The 15473-nt window shown below is 43.3% G+C and overlaps 1 protein-coding gene across 6 annotated transcripts; it reads right to left on the bottom strand.

Annotated features, from left to right (window-relative positions):
• Positions 1–22: 22 nt before the first annotated feature.
• LOC109905509 (inositol polyphosphate 5-phosphatase K-like) lies at positions 23–12101 on the bottom strand. 6 transcript variants are annotated; one of them, XM_020502913.2, is made up of 14 exons: positions 12019–12101; positions 11493–11598; positions 9016–9120; positions 8700–8808; positions 8299–8415; positions 7967–8142; positions 7673–7784; positions 7240–7349; positions 7060–7086; positions 4070–4307; positions 3597–3734; positions 3303–3386; positions 3122–3226; positions 23–2938 (listed from the first exon to the last, which is right to left on the bottom strand). In XM_020502913.2, the coding sequence occupies exons 2-14, from the start codon at positions 11585–11587 to the stop codon at positions 2858–2860; spliced, it is 1497 nt and encodes a 498-aa protein (XP_020358502.1). In that variant the 5' UTR covers positions 11588–11598; positions 12019–12101; the 3' UTR covers positions 23–2857. The 6 variants fall into 6 exon arrangements, with proteins under 6 accessions (XP_020358502.1, XP_020358501.1, XP_020358499.1 ...); XM_020502912.2 differs by having other exon boundaries at positions 11912–12054; XM_020502910.2 differs by lacking the exons at positions 11493–11598; positions 12019–12101 and adding exons at positions 10035–10591; positions 11370–11479.
• Positions 12102–15473: the final 3372 nt, after the last annotated feature.

The raw sequence follows: 15473 nt of genomic DNA, 5'->3' as shown, positions 1-15473 counted from the left end.
GTGATAAATGACAGGCATCATCATCATTTAGATGTTTTACTTCATTTAAGCCTTAAATGGGTTACAGTATAACATTTGTATTCATTCATTTACCACATTTGTTACTGAGAAAATAGAGCACTCCTGATTTTCAATATACTGAACAATCTTTACAAGTAAATGTACAAGCGTTTAAAGACATGAATAAAATACATTTGAACAGACCTCGCTTATGCTGAAATTGGTCGCAGAAAAGTACAAGAAGTTCTACAGATGAAATGTTGATGAGTACAGTACAAGCAAGACCTGCATATGTTTTAAGAATAAGAACACTGATTATTCATACATTTCAAATGCAGCAATAAATAATCAAATAGGAATGACATAGTTTTGTACCAAAGCATCCGTTGAACAGTTATCTACAGGTTGTTAACATTGAGGCACTTGTTGAATCCACTTTTTCATAAATAACTTTATCCCCAATCACACTGACTAGAACCAAAATTACTTTAATAATATGCATAAACCAGTAACCTTTATGCACATCTATAAAAAGGGAATATGGTCATGAATATGAACAAGATCAAATTGTGCAATATACATTGAACACCATAAATCATTGGACAGTGACCATTGTTTTGTATTTTTGGTTCTGTACTCTAGCACTTTTGAGTTTGAAAGGATACCATGACAACGAGGCTGAAGTGCAGACTGTCAGCTTTAATTTGAGGGTATTTTCATACATATCGGATGAACCGTTTAGAAATTATAGAAGCTTTAATACATAGTCCCCCCCATTTTCAGGCATCAAAAACATTGGACAGTTTAACATAATGTAGAATAAAGTCATCGTTGTTAATATATGGTCGCATATCCTATGCATGCAATGACTGCTTGAAGTCTGCGACGCATCGACGTCACCAGACGCTGGGTATCTTCCCTGGTGATGCTCTGCCAGGCCTGTACTGCAGCCATCTTCAGTTCCTGCTTGTTTCGGGGACTTATTGCCTTCGGTCTCCTCTTCAGCATGTAAAATGCACGTTCAATTGGATTCAGATCCGGTGATTGACTCGTCCAGTCAAGGATTCTCCACTTTTTGGGCATCAATAACCCATTCGTTGCTCTAGCAGTATGTTCAGGGTCATTGTCTTGTTGCATGATGAAGTGCCGTCCAATGAGTTTGGAGGCATTTGCTTTTATCTGAGCAGATAAAATATTTCTGTAGACCTCAGAATTCATTGTTCTACTTCTGTCTGCAGTCACATCATCGATGAAGACAAGTGAGCCTGTTCCACTGGCAGCCATACAGGCCCAAGCCATAACACCCCCTCCACCATGTTTCACAGATCAAGTGGTATGCTTTGGATCATGGGTCTTTTTCCCCAAAAAACTCTTTCCATCACTCTGGTACATGTTAATCTTTGTCTCATCTGTCCACAAAACTTCTTTCCTGAACTCTTGGGGCTCTTTTAGGTGCTTTTTAGCTAACGGTAATCTGGCCTTTCTGTTCTTCAGGTTTATCAGTGGTTTGCATCTTGTAGTGTACCCTCTGTAGTCCTGCTGGTGTAGTCTACGAATGGTAGACTTTGACACATCTACACCTGCATCCAGGAGAGTGTTTCTGATCTGTTGGGCTGTTGTCAGGGGGGTTTTCTTCACCATAGAGACTATTCTCCAGTCATCCACTACAGTGGTCTTCCTCAGTCTACCAGGTCTTTTGACATAATTGAGTTCACCGGTTGTTTTTTTCTTGTTAATGATGAACCAAACTGTTGACTTGGGGATGCCCAGGGTTTTTGCAATGTTTCTTATTGATTGATTTTCATTTCTGAGCCTTATGACGGCCAGCCTCATTTGCATCGACACTGCTGTCTTCCTCATGTTGTCACACCCCAACAACAACCTCCAAAGGCAATAGCAAAGTCTAGAGTCAATACTTTTCACCAACTGCTCTCCTGCATTCACAAACGACACAAATGAATACACCTGCCTAACGACACACATCTGTGAACCTTATTCAACAAATACTTGTAGTAAAATGGGGGGGACCATGTACAAAAGGTGCTGTAATTTCTAAACGGTTAATCCGACAGGTATAGTAGTGTCAAATTAAAGCTGACAGTCTGCACTTCACCCTCATGGTCATTGTATCCTTTCAAACTCAAAGTGCTAGAGTACAGAACCAAAATAACAAAGAAAAATGGTCACTGTCCAATGAATTATGGCACTCAATGTATTTCTCAAACATATCCTCTATTAGAAATTGCATTGAAATGGAATAGCATAGCACAAAGGGTTTTTGTTAACAGACGACTAAGTTTGCAAAGGGAAAATAAAAATATATAAACCATTATTTTAAAAACAATTATGAGATAATCATGCATTTATGATATCATTAGATGATTGGTCAAATGTTCAAGTGAAACAGCCACGACTTTGATGTCAATGTTCAACTTTTGTACAAGCTACCTGGAACATCTGACAATGTCCAATGTGTTCTGTATGAATCCAAAGAGACAAACACCAACAACAAAAAATACACTGAACAAAACTAAGACTGAAGCTTTCTCAAAGCGACACTGCCAATATCTCTCTGCGGCTGATTTTAAAAAGCGGAAACAACATCTGAACAGAACAGAAATAAACACACAGGTTACTGTTGCCACCACAACTGGCAGTAGCGAACAAGACAGCTAAACAGTATGATTCATTAAATTCAAAGTGCACTAGCCTATCATTTCTAAGTAACATTCCATGACTCCAGCAGCACCGCAGCTTGCAGACAGGCAACCAAAGGTCAAAAGGGCAGGTGTGTAACAGCATAGACGGACAGACTGTGTGAGAGTGTTCGAGGGCATGTCTGGTCCACTCACAGGTCCTAACTGGCTGTGGCCTTGTCAAGGCCGTTGATGTTCTCCGGTGCTAGACCTTCCTCAACGGCCACTTTGGACTCTTGTACCTAAAACCAGACGGAGACATTTATAAATCCAAACTTCAAATGGAGAATCTCCAAGCTTTATAGTCCAGGACATGGCTGAATCTGTATCCTGAAAACTGTCCCAAAATGTATGTATAAGAGCATGTATGTATATTATCCATTTCTGGACTGTCCCTTGGTGGCTTACAGTAAACCTGCACTTACCTTAAAGGGTGAGCTAATACCCACAATGCATTGGAGCGTACTGCAGTAGTAACAGAGCACACACTCCCCTCCCAGCACCGGAATCTCATCCTTGCTCACATAGACCTGGATAAACACAGAAACATAGTCAAGCATCACCGTGTCATAAAACACAAGAGACGCGCGCGCTCAGTCATATTACCTGGGTGAGCTCGTCATTAAACGAGACCTCATCATCCTTCACCCAGGTGTAGGTAATGTAGTCCGAAACACTCCTGAATCCCACCTGTAAACACACAAACACACACCTGTAAAAACTACACGGCTGCTTCTACACCTGCATTGCTTGCTGTTTGGGGTTTTGGGCTGGGTTTCTGTACAGCACTTTGAGATATCAGCTGATGTACGAAGGGCTATATAAATAAATTTGATTTGATTTGATGATACAGTACGACTACGGTTGAAAAGAACATTGGAGGTTTAGGTCGACTCTGACCTTGTAGAGGCCGATCCAGTCCCAGGCGCTAGAAGGGAAGGGCTGGAGGGGGCTGTAGATCACCATGGCGTCAATGTCGGCGCTCCATTCACCCTCGGCACATACGCGCACCAACGGCGTCTCGTACATCTTCCTCAACTACAGTGTGGGGATAGACAGGAGGGAACGGCAGAACAAACGGAGGGAAGAGGTAGTCAGGATTGGCTAGAGGGTGAAGGGGTATAAAGCAGTATATTTGCATCATACGGTTTCACTATTAAGAGTCACATTGGAAAAGCAGTCCAGGGCCCGTATTCAAAAAGCGCCTCAGAGTAGGAGTGCTGATCTTGGGTCAGTAAGTGTTGCCTCTTAGATCATAATGAACAACATTATATGGACAGGAAGGAACTGGTTTTAGATCAGCACTGCTACTCTTAAGACTCTGTTCATACGGTCTGAGATGCGGGAATGGGAAATGCCGCTGCCTCAGTCACCTCCAAGGTAAAGATGCCGATGACAGGCTTGTGGTCGCTGACGCCGTACTCCATGTTGCTGGTGTATGAATCCTGCTTGAGTTTCAGAGGGAACTCTTCCTCCTCCTCCTGCTGCTTGGTGTTCTTCTCATCCAGACCAGAGTCCCTGTCCTCGTCCTTCTCCTCCTCTGGGGGTGACTCTTTAGGCTTCACCCTCCACAGGATCCGGTCTGTCCAAGCCGGCTTACGCATCTTACCACTGGGCAGACAGACGGGCGGACGAGAGAAGAGACAGGGATTTAGTGAGACAATTTGGAAAGCGAGAAAGATAATGATTGTCAGAATTGGAGAGAAACAGGAAAACGGACAAGCGAAGAGATTTAGTGAGAGACGATCAATTAGGCAGATGTAGAGAAACAGTAAGTAAAATCAGTAGATCACTTAGAATGCATGCCCAATACATTTATTAATTCTAGTAGTATGCTAGTGTGGACATTGGAACAAAGCCGAGGTATGAGAGAGTGTTAAGAGACGGAGAGAGTATGACAAGTAATCTCATAAGGTAGCCGGATTTCTGTAGCGTTTTACCCATCTCAGTGTCACTTCAGTCTGCTCGACATGATGGCTCAGATTCCACAGTGCTTTGTATCCTTTCACATCCCTCATTAGTCGTCTCTCACAGCTGTATTAGTTTGCCACCCCGTCTCACTGGGTGACTCATGCAGTGAGTGCCCTCTCAGTTGTACTGATTCGTGCACAGTGGTGGAGGCCGTACGTAATGACGCTGACACACAAACACCCGCGTACGCCCCCACCCCCCACACAAACATGTGCGCACACATGAATGCATACAGCAACAGTGCATTCGGAAAGTATTCAGACCCTTATCACTTTTGACACATTTTCTTACGTTACAGCCTTATTCTAAATAAGATTAAATCATTTTATCATCAATAACCCAGAGACATTTTTGCAAATGTATTAAAAATAAAAAAGAGAAACGCCTTATTTACATAAGTATTCAGACCCTTTGCTGTGTGACTCGAAATTGAGCTCAGGTGCCTCCTGTTTCCATTGATCATCCTTGATGTTTCTACAACTTGATTACCTGTGGTAAATTCAATTGATTAGACATGATTTGGAAAGGCACACACCTGTCTACATAAGGTCTCACAGTTGACAGTGCATGTCAGAGCAAAAACCAAGCTATAAGGTCGAAGGAATTTCCTGTAGAGCTCCGAGACAGGATTGTGTCGAGGCACAGATCTGTGGAAGGGTAGAAAAATATGTCTGCTGCATTGAAAGTCCAAGAACACAGTAGCCTCCATAATTCTTAAATGGACGACGTTTGGAACCACAAATACTCTTCCTAGAGCTGGCCACCCGGCCAAACTGAGCAATCGGGGGAGAAGGGCCTTGTTCAGGGAGGTGACCAAGAAACCGATGGTGACTCTGACAAAGCTCCAGAGTTCCTCTGTGGAGATGGGAGAACATTCCAGAAGGAAACCCATCTCTGCAGCACTCCACCAATCAGGCTTTTATGGTAGAGTGGCCAGATAGAGGCCACTCCTCAGTAAAAGACACATGACAGCCTGCTTGGAGTTTTCCATAAGGCACCTAAGGACTCTCAGACCATGAGAAACAAGATTCTCTGGCCTGAATGCCAAGCGTCACGTCTGGAGGGAACCAGACACCGCTCATCACCTGGCCAAAACCATCCCTACAGTGAAGCATGGTGGAGGAGGTAGCATCATGCTGTGGGGATGTTTTTCAGCTGCAGGGACTGGGAGACTCGTCAGGATCAAAGGAAAGATGAACGGAACAAAGTACAAAGAAATCTTTGATGAAAACCTGCTCCAAAGCACTCAGGACCTCTGACTGCAGCGAAGGTTCACCTTCCAACAGGACAACGACCCGAAGCACACAGCCAAGACAGCGCATGAGTGGCTTTGAGAGAAGTCTCTGAATGTCCTTGAGTGGCCCAGCCAGAGCCCGGACTTGAACCCAATCGAACATCTCTGGAGAGACATGAAAACAGCTGTGCAGCGATGCTCCCCATCCAACCTGACAGAGCTTGAGAGGATCTGCAGAGAAGACCGGGAGAAACTCCCCAAATACAGGTGTGCCAAGCTTATAGTGTCATACCCAAGAAGACTCAATGCAGTAATCGCTGCCAAAGGTGCTTCAACAAAGTACTAAGTAAAGTGTCTGAATACTTATGTAAAATGTGATATTTCCGTTATTAATTTTTTGGGGATACATTTGCAACAAATTCTAAAAACCTGTTTTTGCTTTGTCATTATGGGATATTGTCTGTACAACAACAACAACATTTAATCAATTATAGAGTGAGGCTGTAACGTAACAAAATGTGGAAAAAGTGAATGCTTTCTGAACACACTGTATACAGCGATTCGTTAGAAGTCCATAGTGACAAATCCAAGCAGCAGGACAGGAGGTTGTGCTGTATATAGCAAGTAACCATGCTTGTTAGAACCTGACAGCTGCTTACGCCCACACAGAGGCAATGGTACAGTCGGCTAGCAAAGCTTCGCTCTCTCTCTCTCAGAGAGAGATGGTATTGTGGGGGTTAAATTAATTAGCCTTAACAAATCCAGAATACTGTGTCCACTGAGCATGGCAGCCATGGCGCTGATACGTATCAATGGGATTTTCAAGCAGCTTCATATGAAGATAACAGCGACTGATATACCGCAGGTACTGTTAGAGGAAACTGTGTTAGCTGCAGACAACTATAGTATATATATATATATATATATATTTCACATAGCATTCACATCAGCAGAAAAAACACAACAAAAAAGACAGCAAGGTCTGCTGTCCTGTAGGCACCATTTTTTGGTGGGAGAGAGAGTCATTTAGACTTTCCATAGCATAAATCTATCCATCACCGTCTTACAACAGTTCTAGTGGGCTTATTGTGCAGGAGCAGAAGACTGCTGAAGGGGGATTAGGGTGGCATTAAGAGAGGGGTGTTGTGAGCAGCTTACTGAACACCAAACCATGTCCGTCGGGACCTGTGAAGTCAGAAGAGAGCAGAGGGTTTGAATAATAGTGTGTTGTGAGGAGAGCGGGCAGTCAGCTCAGTAAGAGCAGGCGGAAAAGACGACGCAAAGGAGGGAAATCTGAAAGAAAACAACGGTGAATCCTTTATAGGGGCAACGAGTTACCTGCTGTCATAGCGGTCAGAGAACCTGTCGAATTTGTACGTCGGTTGAAAGTCCAGAGGTCCCTCGTCAAACTCCTGCAGGACAGCCTCCTTCTTCTTCATCATGGTCAGCTGATGGAACCACACGGAATGACAAGACAAGCATCACATTTAACATCCTCAGGCGATACGACGGCATCACCCCAAATGGCATCCCATTCCCAAAAGAGCGCACTTCTTTCGGATCAGAGCCCTAAGGGCCCTGGTCAAAAGTAGTGCACGTATAAAGTGAACAAACAGGGTGCCGTCTGGGACACATCCTATGTCTTACATGCAGGAAAACAAAGACAACCGCACACGTGTCAAATGAAAAGCCACTGTCCGTTTTCCACTCCAATGTAGGTATAGTATTCTCCAAGACAGAGCAAAACAAATGCATCTCCCATGAGTCTGACCTGGTCTTTGCTCCACAGCAAGTTCAACTTATGGCTGGTGATGCAGTTGCGCAAAAAATGCATGCCGTGATCTTGGATGCGGAAGTTCAAATCCCCAAACCAAAAGACCAGCCTGAGAGAGAGAGAGAGAAAGAGGCCACTGTGAACGTTCAACACAGAGAGAGCACAGTAGTACTTAAAATCCTATCACAAGCAGATGCCAGGCTCCTCCACTTATAAAACACTGAGGCAGCAACAGTGTGAATACAGAAAAATGCCCACTCAGTTGACAACGTGCGTTTAATGTATACCGACTTGTGGTCGAGGACGTGGGGGGCCTTCTTGGGGCCGAAGGTCTGCGTGTCCAGGATGTACTCGAACTCGTCGACGCGCTGCGAGGCGTACTGCATGTGTGCCGCCAGGTGACAGTTGAGGAAGCAGAGCATGTGGCCGTAGAAAGACAGGCGGATGGACACCCCGCCTTTATTTCCCTGTTGGACGCAGGGTCAATCGATCAAACGTACGAATAACACCCTTCTTCTGCGAGGCTCACACACATAATGCCTTATAAGTGCATTTATATTGCCTTGTAACACTCGCTATAAGGTGCCATAATAAGTAATAACATCCACTGAGCCTGATCTTACCCAGTAGCCGAAGATGCCTGTGCGCGTGTAGGTGTCGTGGATGTCTCTAATGAATGGAACGTGGGCCAGTTTGGAGAAGAACAGCAGCAGGAGGCCCTGCATTCGGATGGAGGACACCTGCAAGCACAACAAGACTGTCATCTAAACCTGGGCAATTCAGAGTCTTTATGTAACCGGGAAAAAGACTCATGGCAGACTCAAAACGGTGGAAGTGGAGAGACAACATAAGATGCTAATTATATCGCTTTGAAAGACAAAGAGGTGAAAATAAACTGAGGACAAATTATGTTGAGAGCACATTTGTCTGTTGCTTCAGTTGGCATAAAACTAGTTCAAACCGGTCTATGGTGCTGGAGTGGTATTGTTAGGTGTTATGAAGTGATATTGTCCTACTGTTGTACCTTTAGGTAGCCTCGTGGTGCCAGGCTGGACATGAAGAGATGGCTCCAGGAGTCCTCAACGGCCATGTCTATGATGAACCTGTGAGGAGCAGCGTACACCTCCTGGAGACTACGAGACACACACACACACACTTTATAACTATTGTTGCCAGTAACATTAGTATCATACAAATAAACCTACTGAAGCATTTTCTTCATGCCACTCTGAATAAACTTTGTCGACTTTACACAGGAAAAAAACTGATTTTCCTGTCCTGCCATTGTACTGTCTGTCTCAATCAATGTCCGATCAGCATGCCGTAGCTCCGTAACTCACCCAATCACGTAGAGGTCTGGGGTCTTTGGGGAGTTCAGGTGAAGCAAGGAGCTGATGTCATCTGGAGGATCAGCTGTAGCGACATTCCACGTGACCATGTGAAGCCTGGAGGGAGTGAGAGTGAGAGAGTGTGTGTGTGTGTGAGAGTGAGAGTGAGAGTGAGAGTGAGAGAGAGAGAGAGAGAGAGTAGAGGGGGCGATGGAAAGCAAGATAGAGAGGGAGTGAGAAAGAGAGGAGTGTGAGAGAGAGAGAGAAAGAACAGCAGATCATGATTCACTTGCACAGCAGTTTTCTCCGAAACTCATGAGCAAAAAGCCTGACAAATTGGACTGCAACTTTCAGAAGCTTATTTAGTTACAACAACATCATGTTTAGCCAGTCTTGAATGGACCGTGGTGGTTGATAAAGCCTAGTCACATCTCTCTAACCATAGTCTACATCAATTCAAAAACTGTGAAAGAAGAACACTTCTCAACAAATAACAAAGCCCATCAATTTCCATGTCCTCAGCACAGAACTAAACAGAACACAGACGTACGATCTCTATGCTCCTAACATATCATTAGCCTTTCAGTTCTGTTAACAAAAGGACATTTTGGGTTATCAAACCAAAAGATAAGCATGCCAGAGATTACGATCCAGAATGGAAGAGACGGCACACACTGCCTGCTTTGAGCTCAAGAGGGTGATCAACCAAAGGTCCAAGGCCTAAAATCAAGACATGAAAAATGTGTCTAACTTCTCTATCAACTAAGACCCTCTGTATTCAGATAAAGACAGACAACATTGGAATAAAATGGAGAAGTCATTGCTGGGCATTTTAGTCAAGAAGAATCATTAGTATCCAGTCTTACAGTACATTGTATTCATCAACTAAACCCTTGCAATGAAGAACCATGTGCAATGCATTTTGATTTAAAACAACTCTGATGTTAAACAAACAGAGAAAGAGGAAGTCAAGTCGAAATAAAGCCAAAGAGTCAGAAAAGAGGAACTCTGCAAAGCCTATAAATGTCCACCTGAAGTTGTCTTTCTTGGTCCGGTTGGCCCTTTTACCACAGACGAGGAAGGCGTTGTCCAAGCTGCGTACCACCTGCTCTTGGAGCTGGGGCGAGGGGTCCAGGTCGTCCACGCAGGTCATGAGCTGGGCGAGGCGCTGGCGCAGCAGCAAGCGGCTGCCCGAGGACTGGGTGGCAGAGCTGGCTATGCTGTCCGAGCGGACGCGCCCTATGGGCGAACCGAACACCCGGCGGATCTCATCCATTGTGGGTGAGCTTCTGGAAGGAACCTCAGTGTCGGGAAGAGAGGAGGAAAATATGGAGGTGGTCACTGATGCAATGATGAGTTCAGAAAGGCAGGTGGTTCTTCCTTGTTCACAAGGGGAATGTTTCAATGGAGATCAATAGTTTTTCCTTTAAATGGAAATTTGGATACTTGAATATTTGTAGAGATCCTAGGCAGTGTCTTCTACACTGGTCCAACTGCAGATTTATGTCCTTGACAATTCTTTCTTGTTCCAAGATCCATCAATGGGAGACCCTCATCATTGCACTTTCCCCTGGCATCCTGTGTGAGTCTGAATTTGATATGAAAGACCATACAGAACTCCTGATGTCGCAAAAGCACAGAAATGGCTACTGTATAACAGGTGGAAGAAGAGTAGGATAGACCAGTTAAGACAGATCTGACGACTAATGTATACTTTTGGAGGAGCAATGATGCCTTTCATAAAATCCAGCCTCTGGAAGTGAATAAGGGACCTGAGAATATTTGTGGAGGGTCTGAAGTAGACTGAGAAGGATTACGGGTTAAGCAGGATCAAGAAGGGGCCACGTGAGACCCACTATGTGAAAACGACCCCTTAATGCTAGAAAATGCAACTTAGTCTGTAATCATTTGCTCAACACCAGTCTACAATGAGGAAACTTCTAGCAAGGCTTAGAAGAGAAACAAAGTGCCAGTGGTGGTAGTAGACCTTGGGCCCAATCATCTGCTTAACTGAACTTTCCTTCGATTTGGAAAGAGTGGCATGGATTATTTCTCTAATATGTGTGGGAATGCAATGCATTGGGAAACCTAATCAGAACAATACTCCCAATATTATGCTCTCAGCTTTGTATTGGGTCCTGGCACTGGTAGACAATGTGAAGTTGCACTGTGTTCTGTCTGGGGGAATTCAGACCTAATAAGGAAATAGTATGCCTGTGTGCATGCATTCCAATTACATTTCTGAATAGCCTGCAAAGATATGATGTAGCCAACAATCCAACCATGTGTAGTTCTTTGTCAGTTCAAATGCTATGCTGCCTGCACCACCACCACCATCACCACCACCACATTGCTGAAAAGGATACTGGGTGGGTAGTGTCCATTGACCGTAAACAAATGAAATGTGCAGTGTCTCCTTATGGGCAAAACATCTTCGCTAATAAAAGTTGTTAGCTAGAGCTCCTATGACCACAAGGAGACATTCAAACCTGAAAGTGTCCTCGTTGCAGCAGTTCTTCTCCATGCTGACAGAGTTCTTGACTTGTGACTGGTTGTCTTCTCTGGTACCGTCATCTTTCTCCATAATCTCACCAGCTGCAAAATCATGGAATCATGATAACGGTACAAACACTAACTTAAACGCATGATATGAACACACAGCAATATGTTGTTTTAAATGTTTTTCTTCCAAGTATTGAATGTCAAGACAGGAATGTTAGGAATGTTTTTACACATTAGATGAGAAGTTAGCTATGCCAGTAGGTAGCTAGCACTTAGCTTCGTTCCTTTAAATTAGCTAGCTAACGTTAGCTAGCTACTTGATCTGTGTTAATGATTACAACAGATTAAAATATAGTACAGATAGTACAATATAGTACACATAATACATGTACAATGTTCTTACTACCTGGCAATGCCTGTTGTTTTGTTGTAGCCTACTCTATTTCTGATTACAGAAATTATCCAGGAAAAATTACAATTTGGGTGTGAGATTACACAAAACACTTTGTTTACGTTTTGCACATGCGCTTCCTCAAAGAAGATCGCCAAGTGACCGCGCTTCTTCTTCTACGGTATTATGGCAGTCCACAAACAAGCATTAGAGGAGAATGCCGCCACCTACTGTATGGTCGGTAAACTATATTAAAAAAAAACATAAATTATAGGCCGGTGAAAAAACCAACATCATACAAATTAAAATAAAAACCTCCCACTCTTCATTTACATTCATATTCGAGTCACATCTCTACACCGGCTCAGGGGCCTGTGAGGGCGTAACATCCTTTGGTTTCATGCAAAGCCTCTGCTGTAAGCTCACTGAATTCCAATAAACATTCTGCTGCACTCACAATAATTCAAATTTTCTCTGATTTCATCTTTGTTTGTGCTGTGTAGTTTATGACCATTGCACTAAATGCTATCAAGCAAGCTTCTTCTATTCTATGGACACACAGGAAATCTGAATAAGACCAGCTCCTGTGACTCCCTATGCATCCACGATACTCCTCGTGACTTCAAACGGATCCCCCAGGTAACACTGATCCAAAACTCCTACTATAAACAAATCTAGGGATATCTTTGTTTCCATCACAACTTTACTTATTTTGTTTCCTTTCTTTTTCATGACTGTAGCCCACTCCTTCTCACTCATCTTTACCTGACCCACCATCAGTTTTGAACAGAGCATCCATTTCCGTCATCTTCCCTACAATACATATCCTCAATGAGGGAAGATACACTGCCTTGCGAAAGTATTCGGCCCCCTTGAACTTTGCGACCTTTTGCCACATTTCAGGCTTCAAACATAAAGATATAAAACTGTATTTTTTTGTGAAGAATCAACAACAAGTGGGACACAATCATGAAGTGGAACGACATTTATTGGATATTTCAAACTTTTTTAACAAAGCAAAAGCTGAATTATTATTATTATTAGCAAAATTATTCAGCCCCCTTAAGTTAATACTTTGTAGCGCCACCTTTTGCTGCAATTACAGCTGTAAGTCGCTTGGGGTATGTCTCTATCAGTTTTGCACATTCCTCCTTGCAAAATAGCTCGAGCTCAGTGAGGTTGGATGGAGAGCATTTGTGAACAGCAGTTTTCAGTTCTTTCCACAGATTCTCGATTGGATTCAGGTCTGGACTTTGACTTGGCCATTCTAACACCTGGATATGTTTATTTTTGAACCATTCCATTGTAGATTTTGCTTTATGTTTTGGATCATTGTCCTGTTAGAAGACAAATCTCCGTCCCAGTCTCAGGTCTTTTGCAGACTCCATCAGGTTTTCTTCCAGAATGCTCCTGTATTTGGCTCCATCCATCTTCCCATCAATTTTAACCATCTTCCCTGTCCCTGCTGAAGAAAAGCAGGCCCAAACCATGATGCTGCCACCACCATGTTTGACAGTGGGGATGGTGTGTTCAGGGTGATGAGCTGTGTTGCTTTTACGCCAAACATAATGTTTTGCATTGTTGCCAAAAAGTTCAATTTTGGTTTCATCTGACCAGAGCACCTTCTCCCACATGTTTGGTGTGTCTCCCAGGTGGCTTGTGGCAAACTTTAAACGACACTTTTTATGGATATCTTTAAGAAATGGCTTTCTTCTTACCACTCTTCCATAAAGGCCAGATTTGTGCAATATACGACTGATTGTTGTCCTATGGACAGAGTCTCCCACCTCAGCTGTAGATCTCTGCAGTTCATCCAGAGTGATCATGGGCCTCTTGGCTGCATCTCTGATCAGTCTTCTCCTTGTATGAGCTGAAAGTTTAGAGGGACGGCCAGGTCTTGGTAGATTTGCAGTGGTCTGATACTCCTTCCATTTCAATATTATCGCTTGCACAGTGCTCCTTGGGATGTTTAAAGCTTGGAAAATCTTTTTGTATCCAAATCCGTCTTTAAACTTCTTCACAACAGTATCTCGGACCTGCCTGGTGTGTTCCTTGTTCTTCATGATGCTCTCTGCGCTTTTAACGGACCTCTGAGACTATCACAGTGCAGGTGCATTTATACAGAGACTTGATTACACACAGGTGGATTGTATTTATCATCATTAGTCATTTAGGTCAACATTGGATCATTCAGAGATCCTCACTGAACTTCTGGAGAGAGTTTGCTGCACTGAAAGTAAAGGGGCTGAATAATTTTGCACGCCCAATTTTTCAGTTTTTGATTTGTTGAAATATCCAATAAATGTCGTTCCACTTCATGATTGTGTCCCACTTGGTGTTGATTCTTCACATAAAAATACAGTTTTATATCTTTATGTTTGAAGCCTGAAATGTGGCAAAAGGTCGCAAAGTTCAAGGGGGCCGAATACTTACGCAAGGCACTGTAAGTGAGGTCAGGTCAGTGGGACCATTCTAGCCAATGAGAGGGCACAACAGGCACAATAAAGTTGTTTTTCTCAAAGTTTTTCCACTGTCTTTTTACTGTTTTTAATTTCTTTACTTAACTATTGTTCACCTAATACCTATTTTTTACTTAAAAATTGCACTGTTGGTTAGGGCCTGTAAGTAAGCATTTCACTGTTGTATTCGGCGCACGTGACAAATAAATGAGATTTGATTTGAATGCCACATGTAACCACTTATCTCCGTCAATTTTAACAGCCTAAACATTGAAACTTCTATTCGTTCAAATAAGCCTCATGTAATTCAACACTTTTTCATAGACCTCCATACAAAAAAAGAATAACTCAGATTTAGGGCGGAGTAAATCCTCTGGCTTCGCCTCTTCCTCCGACTTCCTCAACTCGGTCAGTGCTCTCATTGCTCTCTGTCACAAGTTACTTTAAAAGAAATCACTCCTCTCCATCGTTCAATTAAAAAAACCTAAAAAAAACCTTTGAATGTTATCAACATAGGTATATTTTCAACCTTCTATAGTTGTACTTGACTTACACAGGATGACAGGATCGAGCCTTCTCATCCGGCAGCCTGCTTCTGTTCAGTCAGTCTAACTGAGGTCTAAACTAGTGTCTCTGCTTCTGTTCAGTCAGTCTAACTGAGGTCTAAACTAGTGTCTCTGCTTCTGTTCAGTCAGTCTAACTGAGGACTAAACTAGCGTCTCTGCTTCTGTTCAGTCAGTCTAACTGCAGTCTAAACTAGCGTCTCTGTTTCTGTTCAGTCAGTCTGAGGTCTAAACTAGCGTCTCTGCTTCTGTTCAGTCAGTCTAACTGCAGTCTAAACTAGCGTCTCTGCTTCTGTTCAGTCAGTCTAACTGAGGTCTAAACTAGCGTCTCTGCTTCTGTTCAGTCAGTCTAACTTGCGGTCTAAACTAGCGTCTCTGCTTCTGTTCAGTCAGTCTAACTGAGGTCTAAACTAGCGTCTCTGCTTCTGTTCGGTCAGTCTAACTGAGGTCTAAACTAGTGTCTCTGCTTCTGTTCAGTCAGTCTAACTGAGGTCTAAACTAGCGTCTCTGCTTCTGTTCAGTCAGTCTGAGGTCTAAACTAGCGTCTCTGCTTCT

Source organism: Oncorhynchus kisutch, linkage group LG15, assembly GCF_002021735.2.
Source record: "Oncorhynchus kisutch isolate 150728-3 linkage group LG15, Okis_V2, whole genome shotgun sequence".
NCBI classification, from domain to species: Eukaryota; Metazoa; Chordata; class Actinopteri; order Salmoniformes; family Salmonidae; genus Oncorhynchus; species Oncorhynchus kisutch.
The sequence above is the reverse complement of the archived record's forward strand: the minus strand, read 5'-3'. Positions and strand labels throughout refer to the sequence as shown.

What these genes read in the sequence shown, in the direction of transcription:
- LOC109905509 (XM_020502909.2), bottom strand. Translation starts at nt 10,279, where the DNA reads ATGGATGAGATCCGCCGGGTGTTCGGTTCGCCCATAGGGCGCGTCCGC. An exon ending in CCCCACGTCCTCGACCACAA is followed by an intron (nt 7,785 to 7,966) that starts GTCGGTATACAT and finishes TCTCTCTCTCAG; the next exon opens with GCTGGTCTTTTGGTTTGGGG. An exon ending in TTAATGACGAGCTCACCCAG is followed by an intron (nt 3,227 to 3,302) that starts GTAATATGACTG and finishes GTGTTTATCCAG; the next exon opens with GTCTATGTGAGCAAGGATGA.